General features: G+C 31.0%; 1 protein-coding gene across 3 annotated transcripts in view; it reads left to right on the top strand.

The window, feature by feature from the left end:
* Nucleotides 1-16275, top strand: part of LOC126845472 (nephrin-like) — a 181655-nt gene that overhangs the window by 136771 nt on the left and 28609 nt on the right. For all 3 annotated transcript variants that reach the window (XM_050584154.1, XM_050584230.1, XM_050584317.1), the window contains 3 exons: nt 1639-1749; nt 9927-10130; nt 12704-12849. In XM_050584154.1, the coding sequence (XP_050440111.1) occupies nt 1639-1749; nt 9927-10130; nt 12704-12849 (461 nt within the window). The remainder of the gene's footprint in view (nt 1-1638; nt 1750-9926; nt 10131-12703; nt 12850-16275) is intronic.

The raw sequence follows: 16275 nt of genomic DNA, 5'->3' as shown, positions 1-16275 counted from the left end.
ATACTGAACATATAATATATGGTACACATGGTGGTTATCCGGTATAGGTATAAAACCTAAAGATAATGATTCTATTGAACGAGACGTTGGGAATAGTTTTATCTGTAATGAGGTTCAAAAATATAGCATATACTTGTAACATATAAAGTACATTAATTGACACTGAACAGTGAACATAATATGTTTTTGATGCTAGCATAAAAAAATACACTGACAATATAACATATAAATACATAGTATGTTTTTATGAAGCATATATAAAATAACCATAAATTTCAAAAGTTTGAACTTTTATAAGCTTTTAAAACAAATTATAATGGATCGAAATTTACACATAAGTCATAACCAACAACAGATTATGTTATTAGGTACATGATAAATATACAGAAAAAAGTTTTAATTTTAAAAATGTATTATAATAATATAAGGTCTTTATTTGGTATTAAAAGTTACTCTCTACATTATATATTTAGCTTTGATGTAAAGCTGAGCGGAATGTTTTGGTACAAAATAATATTACTTCCATGAAGTGTTAACAAAAAAAACGGAAACTAATGTCTAATGCCTTTAATACCTTTATAAACTTTAGGAACATAAACTAATAGTGTTTTAGCCTTTAGGTACGTTCCGCCAAGATAAATTAACATCGCAAGTGTCATTCATAAATATAAAACTAACATAACTACAAATTTTTGAAGAAAAAAAAATGTTTTAAAATAAGCCTATACAGACGTTTGCCCTTTTTTGCACCAGACCGTATGCGTATGGAAATAATACTTTGGATTTTGCTGTGTTGTAAATTTTTATATGTTATTTATACCCTTTTTTTATTGTCATCACTTCATATAATACAAGCTTCATATCTTTTTCTACAGAGAAAATCCTGGCTGCGTAGTGGCGGTTATTCTGTGCTAGTTACTTTTCCTCGGCGATAAGGCCTATTTGGCGGACGGAGATGATTTTTGTAACAATCGTAAAACCTTTGTACGCCCTATAAAACGGCAAAATACAAAACGCGCACTTTAGATAAACACACATAGCCGCGGAGCTGTATAAATTGCCGGTTGATTAGGTTCATCGGAGGATGGGGGGGGGGGGGGGGGGGTACGGCATGCCGATTTTCCGACCGAATTGTACTTTAGCCGGAGTCCCAAAGCGTACACGGGGAAGAAGGAGGGAGGGCCATTGTTCAATTGCCGTTGTGGTATAGGGATCCTCGGTTGTGGCGGTGGTGGTGTTGTTGTGTTGGACTTAGTGGCGGTGTCGGCATCGAGTAGCGTAGTAAATGCAAGGGACGTGCGTCGGCTTTGTGTAAATATAATAGCTCCGGTCCAAGATATGGCCGGAAAGGGAAACCGTGCGGACACACAATAGTCGAGCAATTGTCATGTCTATGGTATACATTATATATATATAGTCTGTATAATAATATATCCGCTACCCCTGCCTCTTGGCCTCCGCCGTCAATTTCCGGAACACTAAGTAGTAGTGGTGACGTGGGCTGGTGGCGGCCGGGTGCCGTGGAAAATAGCATATAACTGCGCGGGGGGGGGGGAAGGGGTACAATATACATATATTTACGACCAAAAATTATTATATTGTCGTGATAATATATTAATGCAATTTCGTTTGTTTCAGTGCCACCTGAACATCCGGTCGTGTTCGACAAGTGGGGAAGGCAACTCAACCACACTATCGGACCCCTCGACGAGCACGACCACGTAGCTCTCATATGCCACGTCACGGGAGGTGAGTACAAGAATACCTAGTAAATTTTTCCAAAAACCTCTTATTTGTAGATCGTACGCTACTTGTGTAGTATACTATGCACCTACTTTCTCACGTTAAAATTCTTAAGCTAATTCTATATTTGTATTTTTACTATGTTTTTACCCCCTAGTTGCAATGCAATTTTAGTATTTTAAGGTAATTAATGTCAACAAAATTGTTTCAGGTAATTACTGTACACTACTTAGATCTAATTAGGAACTATCAGTTAAAATTAATATTTTAATCCTGAATTCAAATAGGTAATAGGAATTATCATAAAATAAAATTTACTATTTTTGGAATTTATTTATATTCAAATATTTTCCTTTTAAATCATTATTTGTATTATTTATTATTGCTAACGCCCTCGAGGGCAATAGTACAGAGTTTACATCAGATACGCTTAATATAAGTATAAATATTTAAATTCAAAACTACATTGGCAAAGGTTTCCGGAAAATACATTAAGTTTTATTTTAATCTAAGGTTCTCTGATGCTTTTGACTACATAAATAAAAAAATAAAAAAATGAAAGAATATAAAAGACAATACAATAAGATATCAAGGAGATCGTGTATAATAAAATCGTATTAATTTCACGTAACTCCTATCTTCCTCGTAAACATTTTTTTACCACCCTTTTTATATATTAATATAGCAAGTGATGAGCACTGCGTACTTGTTCATATGAAGAGTTTCAACGATAAAAGTAAAAGAAACTAAATCGCGCCTATCTCCGAGACAACAGTAGTTTAATAATATAAATTGTGTTTTTCAATTATCGTGGAAAACTTAATGAAATTCGTAGCATCAAACAGTTTGTATTGGGTCGAATTTTGTTACAACTACGGCTCTTTCACATTAAGTTACGTTTTGTTATTCGAAAAGTTTGTCAAGTTTCAAAACCATCGAATCTAACGATTAAACGAAGAGATAGTTTGTAGTATTTGTTTTCTACATTAACCAACTCTACAAAACCTGAACTATATTCGTACAAAAATAATAAACACACTGCAAAGTTTACGTTTGGTGTAAGAGTTACACAAATATTTTTTTTATGTTATACAATTATTATTCATTTTATACGCACAGTGTGATAACGATTTGATTTTTTACATTTTAATATTATTAGTCCATCGGTCAAGAAAAAATTGGACAGAGATTTAATAACAGTTAGAGCTATCATCGAAGTTAAGCAACTACAAAAATTAGTGTCCCTCTCTTCCTAACCTTCTACACTATTTAATTAATTTTATTCGTGACTTTGGACAGTTTTATTCCAGTCATTTTCGTTATTAATTAGCAGAAACGTTAACAAAATAAGTATAAAAAACGGTTTATTATGGAACTGTAATAATTGTTCATCAAAAACAAAATATGCAAAATACTATACTAATAACATGATTGATGATATAGTTTTGGCGCAGAAAGCAAATTAACTCGAACTTAGTTTAAAAGCTATACTACTGAACTTTTATATCTGACAAACAAAATTAGTTAAAACAACACCAGAATGTTCATTAAAAAATAAACTTTTAGGAGCACCATTTATCATTTAGAATTTTTCATAATTAAATCAAGCTGAACATAAATACAAACTAAATTACTACGAGTAACTGTAATTATTTAATTACCTTAATTCGAAACAACACTCCAGAGACTCTTATGGGCCTATTAAACGGCAATTCCCTAAAAGCAAAAATACACGTTTTCATGCCACTTTTGAGACATTATAATATATTATACAGCGTGGAAGATAACAAACTCATTTCTCATAAATTTACCGCTATAAATTAATATTAGATTTTTACATTAAATCTCTTTGTGTATTTGACACTAGATTGTTATCGATAATTAATGAATATAATAAAAGAAGCATTCGAGATCATATGTTGTATTATATTAGTGTATAGAGTAAATGTTTCGTTAGAACCAAATTGCAGTTAGATATTAATTAATATTTATGAATTCATAATTAATTAATTTTATAAGTGGTTTTTTTCAAATTTTATATTTTTTTTTTGCCGTGACTTCATAATAAGTAATACAGTTAAGTTAAAGTATATTTTAAACTCTAGATTAAACTTGGAGTATTCCATTAGTTGTTTTATTGTTATATTGTAAATTAGCCACAAATATTAAATGATGCACGAGTAACTCTCATGTGCGCAATTTGTAGCACACAGTTAACATTAAAAGCACTTAGTAGTGCAATGTAGAAAACGCACTTTAGATTTCCATTACTTGGCAAAAGTTTTCGGAATATCTGTATCCGCCGATAAATATACAGTGTAGTGTTCCTCGAAGAAACCGGATTAGGCCATTTCATTTAATTTGTAAATATCGTAATTCAAATACGTTTCAATTGACAACACTTGCCATTTTTATTGTATTTACTTGACGGAGAGAATCTAAAACGGGTAAAGCGTGAGACACACTATAAGGAAACAAGGAATTCTTTTATCCGCCGCAATATCAGCAGCGGTATTGTTGTAACGTCACACATCTGTTGCCTCTCATAACAGTCATTTACACGCTTCGCGGGCATAGTCGTCTCGGTGGTGTTTGTGATATCACACGCCGCTGAACTGATACAATTGGATGGATGCAAGTATATTGGTTTACTTGAACTTGTTAATAACCACTTAATATTACGAGGGGAGAAACCCAAAGGGGGTAGAGTTTTCCGCGATCCGGCCGTCAATCCAATATGAAAAGCTACTCTAGCACGTGCGCTAAAGTTATTTTTCCTTCTAGATTTTTTTTTTTTTTGTTTCACGACTGAATAATGATATGTGAAAAACGCGAGTGCACGTTCGATTCACTTTTATCTTTTTGCCCGCAAGCCACGCGGGTTGCTTGTAAGTATAACAAACTCGGTAGAAAATCATAGGTAGGTACCAGTACCTTCATCCGACAAACCGAATGCTCTATTCGCGAACGATACATATTGTGTCGGCACTGTTTGTGTATTCGCAACATGTGTGTATTCGCGTAAACAAGCTGAAACGCCCGGAGCAACATGTACACCATGTATGGTTCGCTTATGAACGGCTTATTTAAGTCATAGTCAAGGCGGAGATGTAGAAGAACACGGAGGAGGGTGGCTCAGTTAATTTTGGCACAAACCCTGGGGGACAGAAAAAAAAACTTTCACTGTCGGTAGACATGAAGAAAATTTCCTTGTAAAAGTTAAAAATAAAACAATAACAAAAAAAGACTATTTTACAATATACGACTTGTCCGCAGAATAGGACAAGATTTAATTAAATGATCAACAACTGCCACAAATCGAGCAATGTGTATTAATTTATACAAAAAGCTAAAACTTTAGTCGAATCGGTTTTAAATAATATTATTCGATTAAACCACAAAATATAAACATTTTTTGTTTACAATTTATTCCAATAAACAAACAACATTATTTGAATAATTACATTTTTTTTTATGAATAATCTATTTATTCAACCGAATGATTTAAATAAAAATTATTTTACTGATATTCAACTCTGCTTGTTTGTAAAATTAAAGATTCTGACCGTCGTCAAAGTTACATACATTTTATTACTAAACCATTGTTATTTTTGTTTCAATTTAACCCCTATAGACATTCCCTCCATACATTTTTTTAAATATATCGGTATTAGGTATCCATGAGCTATGCCTTAAAGAATTCTGTGTTTTAGTTACAATATCCAATTAAAAGCACACTACTATTTGTTAAAAAAATGTAGTATAGGTAATTTTTCGAAATCTTAGTTTTATGCCAAAACTATTAATTGTATGCTTATTATTTTACTACATTATATTATTTGTAATTTTTTTTATCAGATTATCACAATGCTGATAACAACGTTTTCAAATATTTTTCTATCTAAAAACCGGTGCTTAGAACAAAACCATCTACTATGAAATCCAACGAGTATGGTATTTTTGAGAATTGTACGTAGCGTAGGCTGATTTTTAATAAACTATAAAGATTTTCTAATATTTCTTGAACAAAAACCTACTTTGACATATATATTTTTAAACCGTGCAACTGTCACTTGGTTTCTCTATAAACTTTTCAAAACACGCCTACGTAAAGCCCTCGAATATATTATATTCTATAGGTTTGATAATAGATGTTTTATCTCTTAAACTACTCTAGTCTATCTATATATATATATAAATGAATTCTTGTTTGTTTCTTTGTTTGTCCTTTATGCATTAGTACACCATTCATCCGATCTCTATGAAAGTTAGGGAAGTTGTTGAGTACACTCCCGCAAAGATAACTGGCATATTACTTTTTGAAAATTCCACCCCTAAGGGTGGCCTCAAACACGAACTTTGTACTTTAAATACGAAATATTTTTTGTTGCTAAGCCAAAATAAACGTTTGGTTTGTAACCATGGTAACCACGGTATTCGAGCGAATGATAGATGATGCTTAAAGAAACAGGCCGATTTTATGTATCACAATTCTGGGGACGCTTTTCACTGTTGGAACGGGATCTGGAACTGGGACTGGTGCCTTTATGTAAAAGGGGGACTTAATCAATATAATGTAATGTGCATATGAAGATCCAAAAAAAAATCCGAGAAAAATCCGGGGTATGCTAAAGCTTTACAATATACAGCCTGGAGTACTGACTTTTTTTATCTTATTTGTAATTATTTTACTCAGCCTTAGCAAACTAAATCCCGGGCAACGCCGGGTCGGGGCAGCTTGTAGTCTATAAAAATAGATCCACGGAAAATTTTAAATTATCAAAATAAACATATGGATATCGCCCGCTTAACAATATAAGTTTACTTCTACCGTGTATTGTGTTTCTCAAAATCGTAAATACCGAAAATCAGAGAAGATGATTTTTGATTATTTAGAGATAGATTATAAACATCGTCGACGCATGTATTTGATAATTTACGTTTTGACAAAACACAATTTAGTCTTACTATGTACTCTAATCTAGAAAATACACACTAGGCTAGGTATGACCATAACACCAATAAGTAATAACCATAATAAGAGCAATACAAGCAGCAATGGGTAGTTATGCAAACTCTAAATCTATATTACCGCTAAATAATGACAAAACACTATTATGTACTATATTGCTGCATACGCGTAGACGGTGCACGGTCCTTATATAATCTTAGAAGGTTTCGCAGGGCTTTGGGATCTCTTGGGTGCAATACATAAAGATAATATCGCGTCACGTAATCTTTGGGTAAATTTCAACTGACTTGCTTCCTGTTTAAAGCGGAAGTGTAAAAATGAAAAGAATCAACAGATTTCCGTGCGATAAATATTACTCGTGGATCTGTGGAAAGTAGTTTGCGAGGGAGAGAACTTTTTATCGGCTGTCCGAATAAAGTGCGTTTAATTTATAACGCATCCAAGTCCTAGGTAAATGTCCATTTCTAGGGTCTTTTTTGCAATTGAATTTCATCAGTTTCTCTACTTCGCCCAATCTCACTTAGTATATTGCAATTCACTATCCGATATTGATTCGCCGAATTATTTGCTCTCCGAACTGTTGAAATTGTGTGAACTTAGTTGCTCTCACGGCGAACTGGATGACAACGACTGATTGCATGTGGAAACCTTTTTGGTATAGGTTGGGATTTATAAAAAATATTCTAACGTTTTGCACCAGGTGGAAACTTCCTCTCCCCCTCACTTCTGTCTTCCGTGTTTGACCTCCAGACATTGTAGACATCCGACGAACAGAGCGTGAACTTCAGTAAATTTTAACTAACTTGGGGCCATTCAATATTTATTAGATTTATGGTAGTTTACAGTATTGTTAAGGGAAACTATGAAAATCGTGAATTTATAACGTTAATAAATTACTAAGAATTGAAATGACGGTAGAATTTCTTGGTAGTAAGAATTGGTTACCAGATACCTGGTACGCCTGTCAATCAAACCGTATCTACTGTTCCATACATTTAGTAGCAAATTATCTACTATATTGCTCTTATATTGATGTAGATAAAACATTTTTTAATAAAATTAATTTATTATTTTTAAATTCATTTTAAAAGCATAACAAATTTAGTAAATATATTTAAAGTATTAACTATTCATTAACTTCCAGTTGGTCATTTTAAGCCAATTTAAATTCCAGACTAATTTGTACGTTAGCAAAAAAAATAGTTTAATTATAAGAAACACGTTTATACATATAAAACAATAGTGTCTTAATAATCCAGAATACTCTCTATAACACGGTTAAATTTGGTACTGGGAATAAATTTTAAAAAATGTTCGTCCTATTCTATATTTAAGCAATTTTTAGTTTTGCTTTTTACAGCAATAAAAATAAAAATTCCAGAAAATTTGTATTTTACAAAATATTTTATAAAAGTCGGCTATTTAATCATTGGATGAAAACGCAGATTATCTTTTGAGCTTTAATGAACTCGTGGTATTAAAACGAAATATTGTAATATTATTATTAATAATAGTCAATATTATTTATTTTATCCATGAAAGATATAATTCAATACCTTCCTGAAAGCTCTAATAAAATCCTATTAAAACTGGGGGAAAGGTGACTAGGGAAAAGGATTACTTAAAATAACTAACAATGTATTACTACTAGAGACATCGGTACCAAATTGAAAGACTAAGCTTAGCCGAGAGTAAATGACTAAACCTTTGGGAAAAGCGATTTTGCCAGCCTATAGAATTATTTTATTAAAAATCATTAGAGTTAGAAAAATTACTACCGGCTAAACTAACTAATCATTAATCACCAAGAAGATTTACACAAATAATTTATGAACCATACAAAAACATTTCGAATGAAAAAAGTTTCCGATAAATTAAACAATGCTCTCATAATATATTTAAAACAGAACCGAGATCATATAAGCAGTAATAAATGAATAACTTTAATTAACGCAGAATTTACAAAACGGTATGTAGATTAGTTTTCTTATTGGCTTGTCGATATGACAAAATCATAACATACAATAACAATTCAGTCGTGATAATTAGTCACGAAAGAAGAAATTAATAAAGTGTGGCATTATACAAGACATGTTGAAATTTAATCTAATGCTCCAAAAATGTATTAGTGTGACAACATTGATAAAATATTAAGTAATAAAGGTATTATATTATGACCTATTAAAAGAAATCTGGTGATTTTATTATACAAAACGGTAGTGCGATTAAGAGGCTTTACATAATAGAAAAACAGCATCACTCGCACAATGGAATGCAATTTACTGAGATTGTTATTTTTTTTAAAGATATTGAGATTCCGCGGGACTGCGAACATCATATAATAAAAATAAAAAAACTCCAAAGGAAAAAAGAAGGATAGCTGTCAAATTATTAAGTCAAGTTAGCCGAATTTCACATTTCGTTTTTTATCCACGACAGTTATCGTTTCAGTCTTCGTCGCCGAAGATAATTCCGGCATCTTAATATCACGGATTAAACTCTGTAGATGTTTAGTACATAGATATTTCGACGATAGTATCTATGCGATCTATATACCCTGTAGAGTTTACAAGATTTCGTGTTTCATGTCAAAACTCATTTAGTTAACTGCACATTTAATGTTATGCAAGTCGCACATAACCGTAAAAGGTAGCTTATCTGCATAGAAATGGTTAACCGTGCGCCAATGAATAGTAACGACCGGGGTAATTTGGAAAAAGCTTGATATTTATTAGGCTGAATGGGTGGTTGGTCAGCAACAAGACCTTTTCATTCTACATAAAACCGTCTTAAACATTGTTAAATTTCCTATGTTTAATGCGGGTAACCGTTTCAATAGTTTACAGTAATCGCGTGTCACACTTTCTGCTTTAACTAGTCAACAATATGTTTACACTGTATGTACTGTACGGCCTACGAAGAGTTATTAAAAATTGTTCACAATAGCGATGATCTCCATTTATTTTTTAACACTAATAGTTTATCAGCAAAGTTGACAGCTGTGTACCGAAATCGCATACACACGACGCCGTTTAATAATTTTAGACCATTTATTAATTTTGAAAAATCATTTTTTTTTTCTTAGTTATTTGCATTTAACACGACCTTGTGGCTCGGAGTCGATACGAAATCTTAAAATTGACCATCTCAAATATATGTAAACAAATTTGTCGACTAAAAAAATTATTTATAATGGGTTTTTTTTTTTCAGGTAACCCACCACCGTCTGTGGTATGGCTAAAAAACGGTGACGTGGTCGATGATAAATGTGAGCACATATCGAACGACGTGCTCGAGAATCGACTCTACTGGCCGTCGGTAAATAGGCGTGATCTCAATTCAGTATTTACGTGCCAAGCTACGAATACACACTTAATTGATCCTCGCCAGATGTCCGTCGTCTTAGACTTGCGATGTAAGTATATAAATATTATACGAATATAGTTCGTCCGTACACGTTTTATGTGCTGATTTGGTAAGGTAATTTAATGCAATCTAATGTTCGTCATTAGTATGCGTTTGATACTAGAATGTTCTAGTTAAAATGCGCCTACTCTGGAGAAAATTAAAAACATAAAAGTTTTTAATTATACGTTTGCCAACACAAAAGGAATAATAAAATAAAGGACCCCGAATGTATGTAATTAAAATAATAATGAAAATGACCGTTAACGAGCTTCGTTACTTATTGCTTCAGACTCGTCTATTATATCTCTGTCTAGAATAATTATTTTTATTCCATTGTAATTACTTATAAATGATAGTCTTGTGTAACACATAATGTTCCTTTAAACCTAACCGAGAGAAAATGTTTAACTCTATCGACATCAACATGGAACTAGTTACTTTCTTTCTTACCGTTAAACAGACTTTATCCGTAGCCCCGTTACCCCTTAACCCCGTTTATTTGGAAGGGTTGGGGATGAAAATAAATCTAAAAACCTAAACAGGTTAATTTTTTAATGATCAAATTTTTCTTCTTTGCCTATCTCAACTGTCATTTAATGGTATCAACCAATCAAATCCACATATCTAACCCTTATGACTTCATATGTAACGCATGGCACTTATTCCTTAAAATTACTTTGAACGTATTACTAAAACGATACCTTTAAATCCCACTACACTAATTGGTTTCGTCCGTTTTAGTATTTAATTTCCTTTCCTTCTTTCATCGTGTCCAAACCGCCTCAATCCATTCTCTCAGATTTTACCTGCAATTAGCGCAACTCTCTATTAGTACAGTTGGGCCAAATTTGACCTGGGGAAAAAGTAAAACTTTCTCGAGCGTTCTATAAGCTAGGCTAGTTTCCCTGGAACTGCATACAACATCACAAATCCTATAGAAAAATATTTCTGCATTTACAGAACTACTTAAGAGTAATAGAATTTGGCAGTGTGCGCTACAAGTCCAACGGATATTTGAAGGAAGAAATATCGATCATACAATTGTCAGTTCAAACCTTGGATTTGCTTCTAAACTTCTTTTTTTTTAACACTTTTTTATTAATAAATTTAATCTAAATCACTGGACTGACTTTTTACAAATAACCACTAGAATGATACTTAAGTCTCGAATAGGTTTGTTTCACGTTGAATTACGGAAATTACTCGAAATTAAGTTAACAACACGTTCTTAAATTAATTCGAAATTGTAGAGCTATATAAGTTACCCTAATTTTATTTAGTATGAATAAATTAAACCACAATTTTTAATATTAGCTTAAACTATAAGCTGTAATCATTTATGTCTGTTAAATTTAAATCGTTATTATTTTGCTCAACTAAATGTGATTACAGAAAATATAAATCAAATATTTTATTGTCATCCTCGTTTTATATTTTCTAAATCAGTTACCTCAATAATTTTATTTAAGTTAAAGTAAATGGTTTTATTAAATACAACATTTCTACGGTGATTTTCGTATTCACATTATCTACAAATTAAAACAACAATAGAAATGTATGTACGTTACATCAGTGTGATGAATTTGATAAGATTTGTTAAAATTGTTAAATTCCAAATAAAATTGTTTGCATCAATATTAGAATTGATACAATATTTAGCAAAAAACTGTAACTTTATTGACCTATTATTTGTTTCAATTGAATAATTACATTTTCGGTGGAAATATTCAATAAAGACATTATTACAACGTTACAAAAAATAGATGATTGATAATTCTATGACTAGCCAAAAGTACTAAATGTATATGTTACTTTAATGTTTGTATGTTTTTACATTTTTTTGTCAGCGGATAATCATTTATTTTATTTTTTAATGTAGATGTTATAATTTTATATTTTATCAGTTGAACAAATCATTTTTATAAAGTGATTTGGCTGGACTGACTTTTTGGAAAATAACAGTAATACATATAATTAACAGTAAAAATCCGTAATAAACGACAAATCGCGTGACACGAGGATCAGCTCATCAAAATCTGAAGCTAATATCCATTTTTGAGCAAACATTAAAACGTTCTGTTTGCATTTTCAAACCTATGTAATTTTATTACCATATTTGTCCTGCATTTTTAAATATTTGTTCCTCTTTAGCAAGTATAGGTATTTCGTTTGCACCTAATTTTTCTATATTGATTATCATTTTAACTAAAAGTTACAAAATTGTTACTATTGTACAGAATTATTTGTTTATATTTTAACTATGTGAAATTATAATATTAGTATTATTTTTTCCTAAAATATAAATTCAAACTGAACAAGATTTATTAGTTATTGGGAAATTTAAATCTATCTAATAAATTATATTTTATCATATTTGCTAAAGTAAATATACAAAATTATTTACATTATTTTATCAAATGAGTTTACGGCTTACCATTTATAAATATACATTATTGCACCTCTAAATAAAGTGGAATATTGTTTTGTTTCGGCTTATACTCATAGTGTAAATAATTTTTAATTACCACGATTTATAAAATTGATTACATTTAAGTATATGTATTTGTATTTAAATTACAGTGGCTCCTTTATCAGCAGTGCTTACAAAACAAGAATCAGTTTTAGTAGCCGACCGCAGATACGACGTGTCGTGTCACTCGGCAGGATCCAGACCTCCAGCTTCTATTACTTGGTACCGAAACGACAAAAAACTTCCAAAAACTAAGGTTAGTACAGTATGTTTATTTAATGAGCATTACAATTTTTAAAAAATTATAAATAGTCAATAGCCCTATATTTGTCACAATGCTTCTATTGGACTACAGTTACAGGTTTAAGCTCGAATCATGAGCTGGGAAAATTTCCATTTAACTAAAAACCTGATTAAAACTAAAAAACCAATCATCATCCATCATCAGTGATGAGTAAATTAAAATTGATCGACTGCATTTAAGTTGGTTAATCGATTGAATCAACCGTCCTCAATTAAAAATCATACATTAAATCGCGATTGTGGTTTAGTTTAAAATAATTAAGTTCTATTTATAATTATAACTTATTAGAAAAATAATTTTAATAATTTTAAGCAGTGATAGCTATAATTGAATATTATTGTCGAAAGTCGATAAAGGAGTGAGATAAATGCGGAAACAATAAACTTTGCAACCACTGATGGCCGGGTGTGAGGGGTCAGAGGACACATAGGCGAAAAGTCTCGACATTGTGGTAGTGACCGTAGAGCACGCAAAACAAACCAGGAAGATAATTCACTCAGAATTCCGGTGGGAAGCAACGAGACCCGGACGGGGTAATCGGATAAACATTAACCTAGTGGGAACGGAAGATGGTCGTCACTGGAGGTGAAGGGGTTATTGATCCCTGGGAAAGTGTTGGTTTCCCGGTCGTCTAAGGGGAATAAATAAAGAACGCCAAAAGGGTCGTTCGTAACGAGCCACCTTAAAACATCAACGGAATTGTTAGACGCCGAAAAAATAAATGATTTAATTGGTATTGTTTTTTTTTTCAATAACATTTAATCACGTAAGACATAACGATCACGTCATTAGTATATATAGTATACTAATAATGTATTAGTTATACATACACAGTAAGTATAATTATTTATACTTAGGTATAAGTACTCATCACTGCAATTCACTTTAGATAAACAACAACGAAAAATTCGACCTCACTAAACTTGTTAACCAAACGCCTGTGTTTATATTGTCCAAGTGCTCAGGAGGAAAAGATAAAGCCATAAACCAAAAATGTTATTAAAAGCCGTGAAACTGGAAATATCTCATGAAATAAGTACACACTAACGCGATACTATAAAATGAAACTATAAACTATAATTACCAATATAATGTTTGTTTGGTAATAAACGAGGCCTTTATTAATTTACCAGGAAATTATCACTATTAAATGATTTTAGTACCTTTGTTAGGTATAAAAGTCACCAAATGTATTTAGCAATGGTTGTTTGAAAGTATGTTTTAAATTAGAAAAAAACAATATTTAATTTTGTTTACTGTTAATGTATGTATTTAGGTTAACATTTATAAAACAGAGATAGCGACTATATATTTCAGTTGGTAGTAATTAGTAAGAAATACAGTTTACTTAAATTATAGCTGACGAAATAATAACATAATAATAATAATAATAATTAATAATAATAATTAATAATAATACGTGTAGTTCCCACCCAATTTCACTCAAAATTAGACCATAATATATCAAATTAAAATGCACACCCAAATAATCACAATCTGTGTGTATTAACTTAACAGTTAAATTATTTATCGAGCTCACTTTGAGATAAGCGTATTCAACCGCGGAAAAAATTGCAAATAATACTAGACTTAAATTTTTAAAAACTATACTTTGTTGATATTTATAATAACTAAGCACTTCGAATAATTTGATCTCATACCGTAACAAATAAATCAATTCAATTCACTCGGTAGAGTTCTTGACGAATTTCCTGTTTATTTATTCAACTAAATTAGACAATTAAATATTTATTAGTTAAGTTTCATCATTACTAATTTATAATATTATCTGGAAATTCTAATCAACGTCATAATCTTATCGTATGCTACAATGATTATTTTATAAGCTATGTTAAAGCAATTCTTAGAAATGCAACCCTTCAAAATAGCGTTTCCAAACAAATCCAAATTGTGAATAAACTATGCGTTTGCCTATGCCTATATTATTTGAAGTATAGCTACAGATATAATGCTCTAGAAATATGGAATTACTTTTATTACTAAAACATTTAAAAAAAAATGTTTTAATTGTTGATTATTAAACAATAAACTGTAATAATTAATTTAGCTAGAATCAAGCTTGGTACAAATAAAGTCAATCATGTTGTATCGTAAGTGTAATGTTGAAGCTGGAACGATTATTGTGAGTGAACCATAATTCTTATATTTATTTCAATGTAAATATTGATCTCGTACATAAATATGTATTTCTTATTAACACATTGGATAAGATACATACAAATAGTGTTTTGTTTGGAAAAATTATTATTTTAAATTTTTGTAAGTAGGTAGTACGTTTGAATCTTGAAAGCGCTTATAAGGATGTTTGAGAGGTGACAGCAAAATCAGCTTTATAGATTACAATCTAGAGAAATAACTTTTCATAACTTTTAACTTACATTAAACTTTACTAAAATAAGTTCGAAAAGCGTAAACGCGAGTTAAAAGTCTATATTCATTAGCTTAGTTTTGTTATTTACTTGAAGGGCCAAGTGCAAAAAATGTTGTTATATTATCTAGGATAATGGAGTTTATATTTTGATTTATACCGATTTTGTTTTTTTTTTCGAGAAAACTATAGGCGTAAAAAATTGCTTGAACAGTGTTGGATTAGGAAAAACTTTTTTATTAAATGCCTACTCCGAGCAATGGGAAAGTTTACTCGTAAACTCTAAGTTTTGTGTACCAGGCATAATTTTCAATCACAAAACTCTTCAGTGTGTTTTTTGAAATGGGGGGGGGGGAATTAAAATGTAAACTCTCCCATAAGGTGTTCTAGCTAATACAATGTTGATTGCGTGCGCCGCGCCGGGTTTATACGGATTTCGACACGCGATACTTCAATTTTTCAATCCGTCAATTTATTCTATCGAAATTATATCTGTACCTAATGTTACCATGCATTAGTAACGGCACTGTGTATAGATCCATAATAATATTATGTTAAAATATTATACTAAACGGGACACGCGTGTATTGTTTCCATGATGATTTTCAAATTAGATCGAAACCCAAACGACCAAGTATAATTTATTTCCCAAATATATGTATCTTATATATTTTGTACAATAAAATTCCTTATTTTTATTATTCTCGCAGAAGCAGTTGGAAAAAAAATGTAACTAAATAACGAATAACGTATTAAATCAAATAAAACAATAATATTTTATATGAATAATTTCCAAATAATATTTGTGTAAAAAAAAAAATTATTCGAGTAAAGATTGAGTCTATGAGTGCAAAACTCCATTCATATAAATATACCTTTAGCTTGGCGTAGGGCCAGAGGTAATATTTGTGTTACAGAAACTGAGCCACACATTTTAAAACAATTCTTAAACTACTAAGTATAGTAGCTTTTTTCGATTTTCTGTCGAA

The sequence above is a fragment of the Adelges cooleyi genome, unplaced genomic scaffold, assembly GCF_023614345.1.
Source record: "Adelges cooleyi isolate 19-005CV unplaced genomic scaffold, UGA_ACOO_1.1 ACOO_flye_CR_arks_rails_tigmint_CR_PRNA_1, whole genome shotgun sequence".
Taxonomy (NCBI): domain Eukaryota; kingdom Metazoa; phylum Arthropoda; class Insecta; order Hemiptera; family Adelgidae; genus Adelges; species Adelges cooleyi.
Note: the sequence above shows the minus strand (reverse complement) of the source record. Positions and strands in the feature narration are given on the sequence as shown.